At 34.1% G+C, this 15373-nt stretch overlaps 1 protein-coding gene across 6 annotated transcripts in view; it reads right to left on the bottom strand.

The window, feature by feature from the left end:
* The window catches only part of LOC124833321 (ARM repeat superfamily protein), a 57946-nt gene extending 50033 nt beyond the window's left edge, over positions 1-7913 (bottom strand). For 2 of the 6 annotated variants that reach the window (XM_088110220.1, XM_088110224.1), the window contains exons 1-9: positions 7539-7913; positions 7234-7329; positions 6966-7147; positions 5742-6009; positions 5597-5664; positions 5418-5487; positions 4965-5330; positions 1499-1578; positions 1339-1390 (exon numbers count right to left, since the gene is read on the bottom strand). In XM_088110220.1, coding sequence (XP_087966346.1) covers positions 1339-1390; positions 1499-1578; positions 4965-5330; positions 5418-5487; positions 5597-5664; positions 5742-6009; positions 6966-7147; positions 7234-7329; positions 7539-7730 — 1374 coding nt within the window. In that variant the 5' untranslated portion in view covers positions 7731-7913. Of the gene's footprint in view, positions 1-1338; positions 1391-1498; positions 1579-4964; positions 5331-5417; positions 5488-5596; positions 5665-5741; positions 6010-6965; positions 7148-7233; positions 7330-7538 lie in introns of those variants that run through there. The other 4 variants (XM_088110222.1, XM_088110223.1, XM_088110225.1 and 1 more) reach the window with 4 other exon arrangements.
* Positions 7914-15373: the final 7460 nt, after the last annotated feature.

A 15373-nucleotide genomic window follows, 5' to 3' on the forward strand; every position in this document is an offset into this window, starting at 1 on the left:
CAGCAGTGGCACACTGGGTCTGGACTGGTGCTGACTGTGGCAGAGATTTAAGAAGAAAATATGGACTGCCCACTGAGATTTTAGGGGCTGCCGGCGGCCATGGCATCCGGCCGCCGGCAGACAGCAGAGACCACCAGAAGAGGATCAGAGAACTTGCTCTGATACCATGTTGAATATAGTGAAAAACTATATTTGGATTAATCTCTCTTGTGTAAAATACACACATAGGGTTCTCTATTTATAATAGAAAAAATATGGGCTAAGCCCAAAATACAAATGAGAAAATATGGGCTAAGCCCAAAATACAAATGAGAAATAATAACTAACTAACTAAAAGATATAATATATCTAACATAGGGCAATGACATCACTCACTTGTGAGTCTATGTGGGTAAAACAGTTCCTCAAAGAATTAGAATTTTGTGAGATTCAACAAATAAAGAAGTATTGTGATAATTGAGCAGCTTTTCACATTGCTTCTAAATTTCTACTCCATCAGAGGACCAAACACACAGGATGAAGTTACAATGAGCAAGTAGAACATCACAAAGTTTGATGAGCAAATAGAACATCACAAAGTTAGTGATGAGCAAATAAAACATCACAAAGTTAGTGATGAGCAAAGGAGAGACAGACGCTCCTTGAAAGTGGATTTTAAGTTTAATTCAACCTTACAAAATCCGTTTAGAAAGTGAGGTTTGTACTCATTTATATACTATAACTTGGTCATATCTTTAATTAATAAAAGATCTCTAACAGACACTATAAGGTCTACACAACAACCATTGTTTCAAAATTGCTACAAAATTAAGGCCCAAGATCACCAAAGTTTATAGAAGAGCGAAGCTGAGTGCAGTTGTAAAGCAAGAAAATGAGAACCGGGGCACCTAAGTGAAATTAAAGGGAACAAAAGTGTAAATAGTAGACAAGCTGGGAAAATGTTGAAGAGCAGTGAATGTACTGAGAGAAAATAAGCAACGAAGGGTGTATTTGTTGGGAGTGGAGAATTGGTTAAGTTGTGAGAGATTTGACCTCATAGAAGCATAGAACTGCTTCATCTTTCTTCTTCAACACCTCAAACAATCTAAATAGTTGGGTTTTCATTTCGCTCTTGTCTCTGATTTTCAATCCTTATAAGTTGGTAATGAACAGGGCACCCAATTTTATCTTCTTATTCCAAGTTCTAATTAAAATAACTACAACTAACAAGCCAGAATAACATCATATAGGACATGTGTGCACTAAAATATTATGTCAAAATACTTTACCATTAAAATTCAAATAGAAATTTAGAACAGGACATCTATACACACAGGAATCAAGGTCATTGTCATTTACCTTCAAACAAGGATCAAACAGCAAGCATGTCATTAAAGTTGCATCATGCATCCTATGAAAATACAAATTTAAAAAAAAAAAAAGTTAGAAAACAACATCAAATGGAGAAAAATATTAGAGTTTGATTGCATTGACAAAAGGAGAAATGGTCAGGCCATACCTTGCTTGTAGTGCATCACTGGTTGGCAAAAGCAAGGACCATTGCATGGATAAAGATTTAGAATCAGCTTGACAAAGATCCTTCCCATCCCAACATATAAAAGAATAATAAGAAAAAGAACAATCAATCACCACAAAGTTAGCAAACCTTATATGTCATAGATGATGTCATCCAAGCAAGTTAAACAATAAAGACAAAAAATTATATATTTATCTTTTCCTTTTGAGTTATTGGAGCAAGAAAGGGTAGCCAAAACTCAAAATTTGGAATAGGTTTTTCTTCCTATTGAAAATGTCTGGAAAATTAATGAACAAGAAATTGGTTCTCTGGCCTTTGAAAATGTAAAAGGAAACAATTACATTGTGCTCTCGAAAGTGATTCTAATTTTTTACATTAAATAATGGAAGTGATTCTAACAAGACATTGGAGGAAGTCACCAGAGACATCTCAAATAAAATACTTGAACTATGTAAGAACAAAAGAATTATTTTATTGATAACTATCACACAAGTTACATTCTGATCCACTCTATTTGTAATAATCAAAACCTTTAAAATAAGGAAATAAAAATATACCAAAATGAATAGAAAGATTCCAAAGATATTTTTTCTAATTACTAAGGAGATATTGAGAAATTTCTATTCTAAAAGCTACTATATAAAACAAACAATATTCATAAAATCTTGGTTTTTATCCATGCCAAATGGAATTTTGTAATCAACATAGCCAACCTCACTGGTGCGAAAAGGCTTGTTGAATTGGTTTCTAACCAGTGTTATCAATATCGGATACCGAAAATATCGAAGAGCCCAAAAATCTTTTATAAAGTTATAATGGAAATCATATCGGGTTATGACGAAAACATTGCTGCCAAAAGAAATATAATATGTATTTAAAAACAAGTACAGAAATACAATTATAATGCAAAATAGGTATATTATGTGTGTTGAAATGTAATGTTCTTTATTATTATTAATATTTATGTAGGGGAATTTTCTATAAGGTTTTTTAGGAGATTCCTGACCTTTTGGTATTCTGAACTACTGTCTCCTATAAATGCAGTAGTATATTGTATCAGAAGTTTAAGTGAAAATAAACCTTTTTAGCCATTCTCAACTCTTTAAGTATGGGATGTTGTTACGTACCTGAGTACGAGAACTTGCCACTCACACCCTTTCAAACCCCCAAAGGCAATAAACAATGGTATTTGACTGAATAAAACTCTTTATTAACTGGAAATATGGGTATCACAATAAACAACCAATAACTGGGAGCAGGGTCTCCGTCAGTTACCTGAGAGCCTAACCTCTCTTACAAACTCCTTAATCAAAACCTCCCCTAAACCCTAGGTTCCTCCTTTATTAATACTAATTACTCCTTCCCAAAAAGGTAAAGAATAATAGTAATTATGCCTATTTATTATAATTATCTGGTAAGAATATTTCTATCCTTATTGACTATATTTACTTCTATAATATCCTGAGGTACGTCCTTTGAGTTTCCCGCTTATCCTACTGTTGTCAGTTAGAACGCTCGTTGTTGCTTCCACTCGCTCAGGACGCTCGTCATCGCTCCACTCGCTCAGCCCTCTTTTTCTCTTCCCCCTATCGTCCGGCCATCGTGCTCCCCCCTTTCCACCGTTCGGTCATCGTGCTCCCCCCTTTCAACCGTTCGGCCCTCGTGCTCCCCCTTTCAACCGTTCGGCCCTCGTGCTCCCCCCTTTCCACCGTTCGGCCACTGTCCTCTACCGTACGGACCCCTTCTCTCTCTCTCCTATATCTTCTTCTCTCGTAAACTCGCCAGGCCCTAACAGATGTTTTTGAAATGCCTTGGCCATTGGCCATTATTATTGCTAGAAAATAGGTATATTTTCAGAAAATATAGAAATGGAGAAGAAACAAAAAATTAAAAATGCAGGTGGTATTTGACAAAATAATTTGGAAAAAAAAAACAATCTAGTAATCTGCTGCATTGGCGGCGGTGGTGACAGTAAACAGCAAGGCAAAGGGCAGTGTGGCTAAAGAAGGAGAGGGGTGTTCAACGTATTAGGTTGAATGTTTTTATTAGGCCTGGCCCAATTTTTTTAACTGTATCAGTAGGGTTTTAAACCCAACAAAAGACAAAACTAACACAGCAGCCTCCAATTAGGGTTTCTTCTCCGATTTCCTCTCCATGCTACTCCCTTCCTTACTTCTACATGCCGCTGCCCCACCTTTTCCACCATACCCGTTCCACTTCCACCAAACGTTATACAAAAAGCGGCTGCCATGGGCCACCACGAGAAACCTGATTCACCACCACCTAGTTGTGGAGGCAGGTTGCAAAACTGCCATCAGTTTCCGCCATGGCACTGCATAACCGAGTTTAAATAACACTGTTTCTAACACCACAATGGAATTCTACACCATTTACATAAACTGAGCTTCTAGCATTTCGCTTTTTTACATCAAGTAATGTTGACATATATTAGCGCAGGTGAATAATATTGCCACAAGAATTCGTACTTCAAACAGTAATGACCTATATTATACATCAGTAAGTTCAATATGAAAAACAAAGACATACAAATCTACCACGCTAAGTGGAACACTACAATCTTGGGATGATTACAATATTAATAATGTTATTGTGCTAGGCTTTTACTAGTTGAACTACACTTGAACTAGATAAGATCATTAGTTCCTTTGATGATCAGATACATCATTTGAACTAACATATCTATGTTCGGAAAACACAGAAAAACACAGAGAGACAAATACTTACAGACACTTCCAGAATTCATATTCGGAAGTATATATATATATATATATATATATATATATATATATATACATATATATACATATAGACACACATGTAGGTCAAGTCACACTCAAATTGTGTTGTCTAGGTTGTTATGCTCTTAAGTAGAAAGAGTAGCATCTTGACTATCAACTAGGATGACAAAAAAAATTGAGTTAGGCATAAACCTTTTTACTAATATGAACCAAGTTTCAGTACCATCTCAAATATAAAATGATTTTACTTCTTTGAATACATCATATGTGTGTGTGTGTATACAAGATTGGAAAACTAATTTAAGAACTAAAATAACAGCAGTTAAGAAATACAAAAATAGAAGACTTTTTTACAAAGGTGGTTAATTAGAGATATAGTTGATTATATTTGTAACAAATTGACCATAGTTACCATCTAAAATCCAAATTAAGATGGAGTGTTAAGAATTAATTGTACATAAACATATATATCTCTACACTGAACTGATCTAAGGTTTTCAAAATTATCCAACAAAACCATAGCAACAACAATCAAATAATGGAGAAGTTGATGACGAAAAGGTAAAGTTAATGGTTCTAATTTCTTCGAAAAATACATCTTAACCAACTTGTTTCTCATTCTAGACTTTTCACAATTAAATTTCAAGCAAGACTCAATTTAAAGTTATGAGACAGTTTTGCAAATTTACCTGTAAGCAAGTTATGGCAGCTACTCTAACCCTTGAGTTCTGCACTCTGCCACTATCATTAGCTGATACATCTCCATCACTAAACTCTGAATCTGAAGACGTAACATTAATAGTAGAAGACTCACTATCTGACATGTATTGGGAATGCCTAACACTACAGTGCTTCACATTCAAACAGTCCCTTTTGCGCAAGTGTGGAGGCCTATATGTACCATGATCTGATTTTTTTAGTAGTTCCCTGCTAGCCTTGGGACTCATAGTACTAAGCTCCTTCTCCTTGTGACCAACAAGCAAATAAGTACCTGGTGTTCTACCTGAAAGGCCATAAACTAAGAACATTCGCAGAACAGCAACAAAAACTGACACCTAGAGGAAAAGTAAAACAAGTCACAATGATTAGGGGTATAACATTTCTTTACTCTTTGTATTAAAATAAAAAAGTCTTAAACTTACATGATCCGAAACTGCACATTTTGGATCAATGAGGATAAGATGTAGACAGCACAGAAAAGATTCATAAAACCTACAGAAAAGATGCATGTGACTTGCAGCAAAGTATAAAAATAATGACGATGAACCATGCATGAGTTTCATCATTGAATTCTAATAAGTTCCTCCAACATACAGATTACCTGGACATAGCACTATCTTCCACAACAGGGGGCTTTAATGCCAAGACGTCCATTGTTTTCCTGAACACCTGTTTCAAAAGAGACTAGTTCAAAAAAATCCTACAACTAATAGTTTTACAAAAAGAAATGCAGAATTATCATAAACCTCAAGAATTGATCTCCAAATGTCAACAGGGAAGGATGACCCAGCTCTTGAGATTGCTTCACTGAGCATCTCAAAAGCCACTGTCTGTAATTCACTGGAACTTCTTTCTGTGGAAAATCTCATATTAATACCAGTAGATTTTTCTTTACAAATTGAATGAGGCATCCAAAATGGCACACCATGAGAGCAATCGATAACATCAAGTAAAAATTTAACCAGTATAATATCTTCAGATTGCAACCATCTTCGATGAGATATAATAATAAATCTGGAGAGGGAGCAGATTTTGAAGAGTCAATTAAAAGTATCATTTACTAAAGAAAAAAAGTTGAGAGTACTAACAGTAAAAGCAGCAAAATAAAGAAACATTTTAATAGTATAAACTCAAATTTTGGAGCAACACCATTTAGCTCTTTCAAGCAATAGAGGTCAACATATGTTATTGAGTAAACAGTATTTTCTCATTCATATTTAAAAACATAAAATGACAGAACGCATTAAAATACATACACCAGGAACTTGGAAAATTGCAAACTACAGAAGCATATTCATAGGATTTGAAATATATGATGAATTGTCATATTATCACTTTGAGAAAATCTTCAAGAAAATAAAATCCTACAAAAAGTTCTAGAAAATAGCACAAGGCGCCTCCAAACCCTTAAGGTGTAGAGCTAATCCCCTTTCAAGGATGGTACCCTGCCCACAAGGTGGTCGCAGTAGGAGATTTGAACCCTATACTAAAAAGCAAAGTCTGGGCACTCAAGAGCTTAGGTTGTCAGCATACCCAGGGCCATAACTAGCAATTAATTAATAATAATATACTATTAGGATACATAAAAGAAATAAAGCACAATAGCCACAATCCACAATTTATCTACTAGAATGGAGAAAACAAAAATTACTACTATCATTTTAAATAACGGAATACATAATTCAACATTACTGACGAGAAAAAGAAAAGTCACTTCTCTTATATTTATCATATATAATAGAAAAGCAACAAGGTATCAGAGAAAAATAATAAAATACATAAAGTCAAGATTTTCAAATAGGTAAGGTAGAAATTAGAGAAGAGTCTGTATTAATCAAAAGAATGTTGTGTCTACTATGCTTTTCAAGTAAAAGCATTACTGCAGCCTAATAGTTCCAAAAGTGGACGTATGTAAAGTGCCTAGGAAAGATTACATCATGCATCAATTGTTTTTCAGATAATGAAAAAACCTGACAGCCTGTAAGCACTCAATGGCAGGAATTATTGTAGTAGTACTGCAAATTCCACTTATATCGCCAATAGCAGCAACGTTTCTAAGAAAAAGATTCAGCATCTTCCCGAAACAATTAAGGACACTACTATAAGAGGAGAAATTTAAATCGAACGAGACACATCGGCATATATCATGAATCTGCAATAAGAACACAGGCAACAATATCACTTATAAGAAAATGTCACCAATGTACAAGTTTATACAAGGCCTAAGAAAACACATACCAGTCGTGATGTCTGTGCATAAATACGAGTACAATCTTCTTCATCTGAAGAAGTTGCAGCAACCAATTCCATCATAAACAAAATGTCGGACAAAACCTTGGAGAAAAGAAATTAAACAACAAATCAGGTGTACATTTATAACAAGTGAGAAGAGAGTGCATAATTTAAGGCATGTTTGCAAAGCCGAAAAAGCACTTCCATAATATAGAAAAACGAGAAAGCTATAACTACTTTCCGTCATCAGTTTCCGAACACGCTCTAAAACCTCGCAAGCATTTACGTAAAGGAGAAAACGAAGAAGATACCTCGTGAGAGGGAAGTTCAACCGCAGCGGACACCAAAGCGTTTGAGTGTGAGAGAATGAGATTGTCGAGCAATTGCACGTTGGAATTGCGAGGAGGAATTGTTAGGGATTCATCCCTCAGTGTCAAAAATGCAGTTCTCCATGACCTAACCAACGACGTCGGTGCCGCTCCGTCAAATCCCTTACCGGCCATGGAAGAAATGACGATCAGGGAATAGCGTTTTCAAGTTTTTACTCACTCATCACTTCTGACTTAGGTGGAAATTGATTCAATGAACTCTCGAGACTATTGTGAATAATAGACACCAATGGCAGTGCAAAGGGGCAAAATTCAGTAATAGCAAAGTCTTGCCTGCTTCCACAATTGGCCCCTGGTTTGATCAAGATTTGTTATAGAAATTTTTTATTTGTTTCATATATATATATATATATATATATATATTGAAACGAAACTAAAAGGTAAAAATTTACATAGATTAAGAAAATAATTGTTCCTATTTTAAATATAACTAAATTATAAATGTTTAGAAAGTCTAATTTTATATACGGATTTTTTATTACACCATAAGGCCAATATAATATATAATAATCATATATTTAATTGTTTTATTTTTATATAATAAACAATGGCAAAATAAACAATAATATATACGCATTGGTGTGATCTTTGTACGTTAATGGACTCTTTCTTTTTGGATCTCAATAATTTCTTTTTTGATATTCCGATTTATATAATTAGATTATTTTTAAATTTTACAATCTAAGATTCATTTTAAAAAATTATACATTTTGAATTATATCATCTGCGATATATTTAAAAAAGTAATATATTTCGATTAATCTGAAATTATTTTTTCAAACATAGAATGGATGGTTTTGTTCTTTCTGTTCCTTTTTCATTGATGTATGATTGATGTTAATTTTTTTAATTGAGAAAATAAAGTAAAATGTTATATGCTGCAATCGTGTGGTGAGAAATTGTGTTTGGGGATGATGTTAGCAATTTGAGTATTCGTGCGGAAGAAACATGATCAGTGAAGTGGGTGATTGTGATTTGTGATGAATTCACACAAGTTGTCATTCGCCTTTGTAGGAGGATTTGCCTAAAAATCTCAACAACAATGCAGTCAGCTTAGAAATCGGGTTGTTTTTGGACTTGGCATTGCGATTAGTGTGGGTGGTGAGGTTTTGGCTGGTGGATGGATCTTCGCGACTGCTTGTTGATGTTGTCTTCACTGGTGCACGATAATATTTTAAATTGGTTCGGGTCGTGGAATTACTGAATGGCGCGACCTCTGTGTTATGTATCACGAGCTTGTAGGGGATATGCTCGAAATTTGGAAAGGGACACCGAAAGTAAGAGTCGTGGAAGCCATGGGAGGAAGACATGATTAAGATAAATTTACACCGTACATTCAAAAAATGTAAATTTACATCGTACATCCTAATACAAGTGTTTTTACAAAAAGTGCTCTAACAATATATATGTACATAAATCTTCAAGTGCATCGTATCAAAATCTTTCTAAAATATCAATACTTCTCATTAGTAGCCTTCTTTTGAGTTGTTGTTCCCTTTGATTGCTTGGTGAATAAGATCTTCCAAATTCTTATAATAGTGCATTTTCACCATATTTTGAATCTTTCTATTTAATTCATTCAAAAATCTATCTGTTGTAGTCATATGTGTTTCTTTTACATTAGCTTTCATCAAGGTTATCTCCATCTCTTAAACATATTCTTTAACATTCTTATTTTCTTGTGTACGTGTTTTGTAATTTGTTAAAAATCTCCTTTTTATAACAAGGAGGCACAAATATTTCATTCATGTGTACCTTTAATTACTCCCTTGTAGAGATTGACAACATTCTCCTTCTAACTATGTCCATGGTGATTTGATTCCACAAATTCATAGCATAGCCTTCAAACTCCAAGGAGGCCATAAGAACCTTATCATCATCCTCATAATCATAAGAGCTGAAGATTTGGTTAAATTTTATTTCCCATGCTAGGTAGGCTTGTGGGTCATTAGCTCCACTAAATTTAGAGATTATAATCTTCCTCCACATCTTATCTCTTCTAGGTTTGTGGTTCCCAAACTCCTTTTGTTTTTGCTCTCGCTTTGGTTTAAAACATGCTCTTCTTTATCATTACCCCTCCCAAGTGTGTGGTTCCCAAACTTCTTTCATCTTTGGCTCCTCCTTGGTCTAAAAAATCCTCCTCTTCATCATTATAAGAATAACGGTTTGAATCATCATGTCTCATTCTCCCAACTCCTTCCAATCTCACACTCATATCTTCATTAGACTTTTGGAGCTTTTCAAAATGTAGTTAAGTGTGTTGTTGCATTTGAGCCATTTGTAAGTTGAGTTTCTCAAGTGTAACCATAATTGTCGTAGTCTTAGGTGATGATGATCATTATTTTGGGAAGAAGCCATGTCCTGCAAGCCTTATCACTCTTCTAAGTGTTTCACTCAAATTCCACTCGTATATTACACTTACAAGCTCCTTTTTTTAAGTACTCTCTTGCCTTTTTCCACTTAAATTTCTTGTAATGCTTGGCGAAAAACTCTAGTAGTTTACGAAAAAAAGTGACAAATCAATATGAAAATTATCTAAATCTTAACTCAAGAGGTCAAAGAAAATTCAAAACTCTGGTAAAAACTTCAAATAATTTTAAAATACATAAAACAATACAACTATAAAATAATAGGACTACCAAAAAAAGTTAAATGAGATAACGCAAAGACTCTAAAAAAAGACAAAATATAATTCAATAGGTTAACAATTATAAACAATAATGCAACATAATAATTGAATTCTACAATTGTTTTTTTATTTTTGCTCTTGGATCCTTACTTTCTCTCTCTTTTTATTTTTCATTATATATTTGTTTGTTGTGGACTTGGATCCATTATTATTTTTTTTCAATTCAACGCACAAACAAAGAAAACTAAATCAATTGTCTTTCAAACACCAAATCTCATGCAAGATCAAGGTAAACAATTAATTGAGACTTTAATTGGGACTACAATTAACAGAGAAACATAAAAAATAGATAATTTTCACAAAATAAATTTAGAAATGCTCAATTTAAACAAAGAACATGAAAAATTAAAAACTCAAGGAAGAACCAAACAAAACACAAAACATACACATTCAAGAATTTTTTTGATTATTTTTTTAAAATGATAAAAATAAGATAAAATAGGATATTTAAACCAAAACCTTGCTCTAGATACCAAATGATAAGATCATGTACATGAAAGAGTACAATCGTTTCTGAATTTGAATCCTCAAGAGGTACAACAAAAATAAATCAGAGAAGAATGCAAAATAGGATAGGAACGTGCATTAGTACAAAAACAACGTACAACATCAAATATTTTGAGCCTTTCACGTCGAATTCGAGAACGACGTCATATCGTGAGACGTTAAATTGGCGTCGAATTTAAAAAATTCGACGTTAAATTTAACGTCGAATTTTATCAACAAACGACGTTAATCAATTTTTTTGTTTATTTTTTTAAAATTAATTGTGATCCTTTTTTATAACTCTACGAGATCTGAAAAGCAGAAAAACAACAAATTTCAGTTTTTGGTATTTTGTAAAGCATGAACTATGAACGTGTAACATATTATCAACAAACAACAATGACAAACAACAAACAAGTCCAATCAAACAACAAACAAGTTCAACCAAACAACAACAACAAACAAGTTCACCCAAACAATAACAACAAACAAGTTCAACAAAAAATAACAAGAAACAAGTTCAACAAATAAGTTATTCAAAACGAAAACTAACCTTGATTCATCGGAATAAAGTGTTGCCGCACGTGAGAGAGAAACCAGAATGCGCCTATTAAGGACAACAACACGAAAATAATCGGTCAAAACAAACAAAAATCATACCTAAACTAGTAAATTAACATGCATTTGTATTAAATGAAAGAAATTTTACATATGATGGTCGTCAAACTTTGTTAGAGAAAAGTTTGAGCAGAGAAGAGGGTCTCGCGCGTTAAGATAAAGTGAATGAATTTTCAATCTCCTGCTCAAATTTTTATTGAATTCACTAATTTTGACGTCTAACGCTGGGACATTCGACGTTTTATATCATTTTACGTCGAATTACAATTTTAAACGACGTTTAATAATTGCATTTATTTACAAAAATGTCACCGATCATTTTTAATGTTGGCTATTGAGTGGTTCGACGTTGAACGCGTGACGTTATACGTTGTTTTTGCACTAGTGGTGGACGCCATAATCTAGCATATTGGTAAGTCAAATGAAGATTTGTCATAAAGATGTTAATCTTTGATAAAAATTAGAGTTATAATCCAAGAACTAAGAGAATCGTTTCTGTAACACCCCTTACGGAGTGCCATTAGAAAATAACAAAATCCAAAATTTTACGACAGTTTTTTTTTTTAAAAATTAACATCGCGGAACTAAACCATCAAAAGTCTAAGCGTCTTACAACATAAGATTAAAACCTTACAAATATCAAATTCATTATTCGAAGACATAAAATTACTTTAAAACATGATAAGTTCCCCATGGTTATTCCCATAACTCTCGTTGTGCTACTTCATCTCTGTCTCATCTGCAACGCCATCTACTCCCGTACAAGTACGATCATTGTAGGTGGAACCACAACCACAAAAGGAAAGGGTGAGTAACTAAGAACCTAACATATCATATAATTTCAATATCAAAATATCACAACTTAGATTATCCTAGTCACAACCTTACATTACAACGCAATATTCAACTCATAACTTAGATCATCACCACTCAGACTATCAAAGTCACAATATTAATAACTCAGATCATCACCACTCAGACTATCAAAGTCACAATATTAATACCTCAGATCATCACCACTCAGACTATCAAAGTCACAATATTACAACACATCACAGTATTAAACTCACGACTCAATCATTTACTCAAGCTTCTGTCAGATCTGTCGGTTTGTTTTTATCTAGCAGCATTAATTTGTTTATTTATTTTGTTTAAGTAGTGTAAGATAGATTTTATTTATCTCAAGGGTAAGACCATCTTCGGTGTAATGGTTAAGACATTTGGTTTTTCAATAACTCTACTCATATTGGTGTTTCTTCCTCAATAATTCTATAGATGTATTGAATACTATAGAATACTATAACCCTATCTACTTTCTTGAATACTACTTGGTAATACTGAAGTTGCCTTAAAAAGTAGTATTAATTTGATAACTTCAATGACAACGTATCATAAGCTAAGAGTTACTTTGTGTTTAAATAATACTAATGTCAAGTTAGAAGTGACTTGTTGAAACAATACTTATATAGGTTAGCCAATAATGACTATACGCTGAAATAATACTCATTAGTATTTTGCAACACTAATTTATCTTGTGAATCTTGACTAGTTGATAAAAAATTAGACGTAGTTTGAGCTATTAGATGAATCAATATAAAAGTATGAAGTAATACTCATTCAACCATGATCATCATCATCTTCATCATTACAGAAGTTCTTGATAACCACCCCATCATCCTCAACATGATCCCCTGGATGTCATCAACTAATAGTGACTTACCTTGATTAATATTCTATCTAACGTCGAAATTGCTCTCATAACTCAGGATGTTATGAAAGAAGAATGCCTGACAGACAACCTGGTTGGGAACATATTGTTAAAACTTTAAGAGCTCTACCTTGGCGCTCCCCTTACTAGTAATCGTTTTTTCGTGAGCCACAGTCATGTTCGTAAGACTTTGCTATGATTCTTTCACCTAAACCCTTATACTCTTCTCTTTCTTCTTTGAGATCAAACATATATCCTTCCAGGATGTCGGTGACAACCAAATTGTTATGCTCTAATTATACCTTTTTTTAATATGAAGGAAAACTAAAAGAGGAGGATCTCATTTTTGAAATAATAAAAAGGCTTAATACCTCTTTTGGTCCCTCGAAAGAGGGTATGGTTCAAAGTAGTCCTATCTTTCTTAAAAAGTTCGAAGCGGTCCCAACTTGTGAAAAATCAGGTCAAGTTAATCCTTTTTTGTTACAACGTCAAAATTTTAACGGTGCAGCTACCTCCTTGGCCAAAACTAAATGAGTTGTCTACTTTTTTTTCATACGTGGCACACTGAGGTAATATAACGTGTCAATTTTGAATTTTAAAAAAAAGTTGTTTGCCACATCAACTTTATCTTCCGCCTCTAGAAACGTTAGAGCCACAAACTACCGCCATCAACACCTCAAACCACCTCTAAGGCTATCAACTTCTTCCTAACAACCATATCACATTTTCCTCCTCCGTGTACAACTGCAATGAAACCAAAAAACCACCATCATCTTCTCCGCTAGACTTTCAAAAAAACTCAGAAACAAAAACGCGAGCTCCTCCCACCAATCTCCTCTTCCGAAACCTGCAAGTAATCGTAGAAACCTAAAGAAACTCAAATTGAGCCTCATCCATAGCCACCGAGAACCTGCGAAAACCAAATCCCAGATGAACACTAATCGCAGGACATGAAATCCCAAATTAGGAACCATAATCGCGAGTTCATCGTAAATAATAAAAAGCCCAGATAATTTGACTGGAAAAAAATTAGAGGAAACTGGGAGTGTGTATGAACTTGTAGAGCACCCATATTACTACTATGCTTTTTTGGTGATATAATGTTCAAAGCGGCTCAAAAACAGCTTGGCAAAATGTGTCACAAACGGCCATCCAAGACTTCTGGTCGAACAACAAATCAGAGTATCCATGAAGAACCAAATTATGAGCATCGTACTTAGACATGGGAATCTTAAACACCATATCAGTAAAAAAAGTATCACTATCCATCCACCAAATCCACTCAACCTTGGGATGTGACAACATCAACCTCCGAATCATAGGCAACTTTGCCCATAGCCAGCAAGTTCCACATCCAAATGAGCCAAATTGTACACAATTTCAATCCCGTGAAGGGTTGCTGGTCGACGGGACCGGAGGGGTCGACGTCTGATCGGATCTCGGCGAGGATGCGGTTGGTCTTCTTGATAAGGTTCTAGTTGACGGCGTCGGAATCGGAGGAGCCGAGATTGATGCCGATTGTGCCGCGGAGGACGAGGATGGTGACAAAGCTGCATAGTATAGTGATCTTGATGTTGTTGAAGGTCTTCTGGATCTGGCGGCCGTGGGGATCCGGTGGCACGGCCTCGGGCGTTGGAGATGGGTAAACGGGCACTGGTGTTGCGCTTGTGGTGATTGTCTTGCCCCTCATTCACCCTCATAGTGCCATGTAATCAAAAAAACTGGGCACCTCATTATATTTTGTTCACGAGGCACATGTACCGTTAAAATTTTGACGTCGTAACCAAAAAGGATTAATTTGACCTGATTTTTCATAAGTTGGAACCGCTTCGAACTTTTTAAAAAATGTAAGATCACTTTGAACAATCCTCTTCTTTCTAGGGATAAAAAGAGATATTAAACCTAATAAAAATGAGAGAAAAACATTAACTAGTAAGGCAAAACTCTTCGTTTAGACTTCCCATTTAATATAATAAATTAGGTTGCATATATGTTTTAATTTATCTTAAGCCATAATTAATTTTGTAGTATTTTCTTTTTTTATAGATTTTTTATAATATATATCATACAAATTTTTATATAAGTTTATGAATACGTATTTTAGGTTTAATTAAATTTTAAGTTTATCGTGAATTTAAATCTTTTAATTGAGTCACTGTTATTCTTTTCGTTTTTATTGAGTACTCAAAATTTTAAAATTTTTATTGAGTATTTTTTGTTTAATTTTTTGGATGATATAATTGTTATCTTGTTTAT

This window comes from Vigna umbellata, chromosome 3 (genome assembly GCF_029865625.1).
Source record: "Vigna umbellata cultivar VRB3 chromosome 3, Vumbellata_1.0, whole genome shotgun sequence".
In the NCBI taxonomy this organism is placed as follows: Eukaryota; Viridiplantae; Streptophyta; class Magnoliopsida; order Fabales; family Fabaceae; genus Vigna; species Vigna umbellata.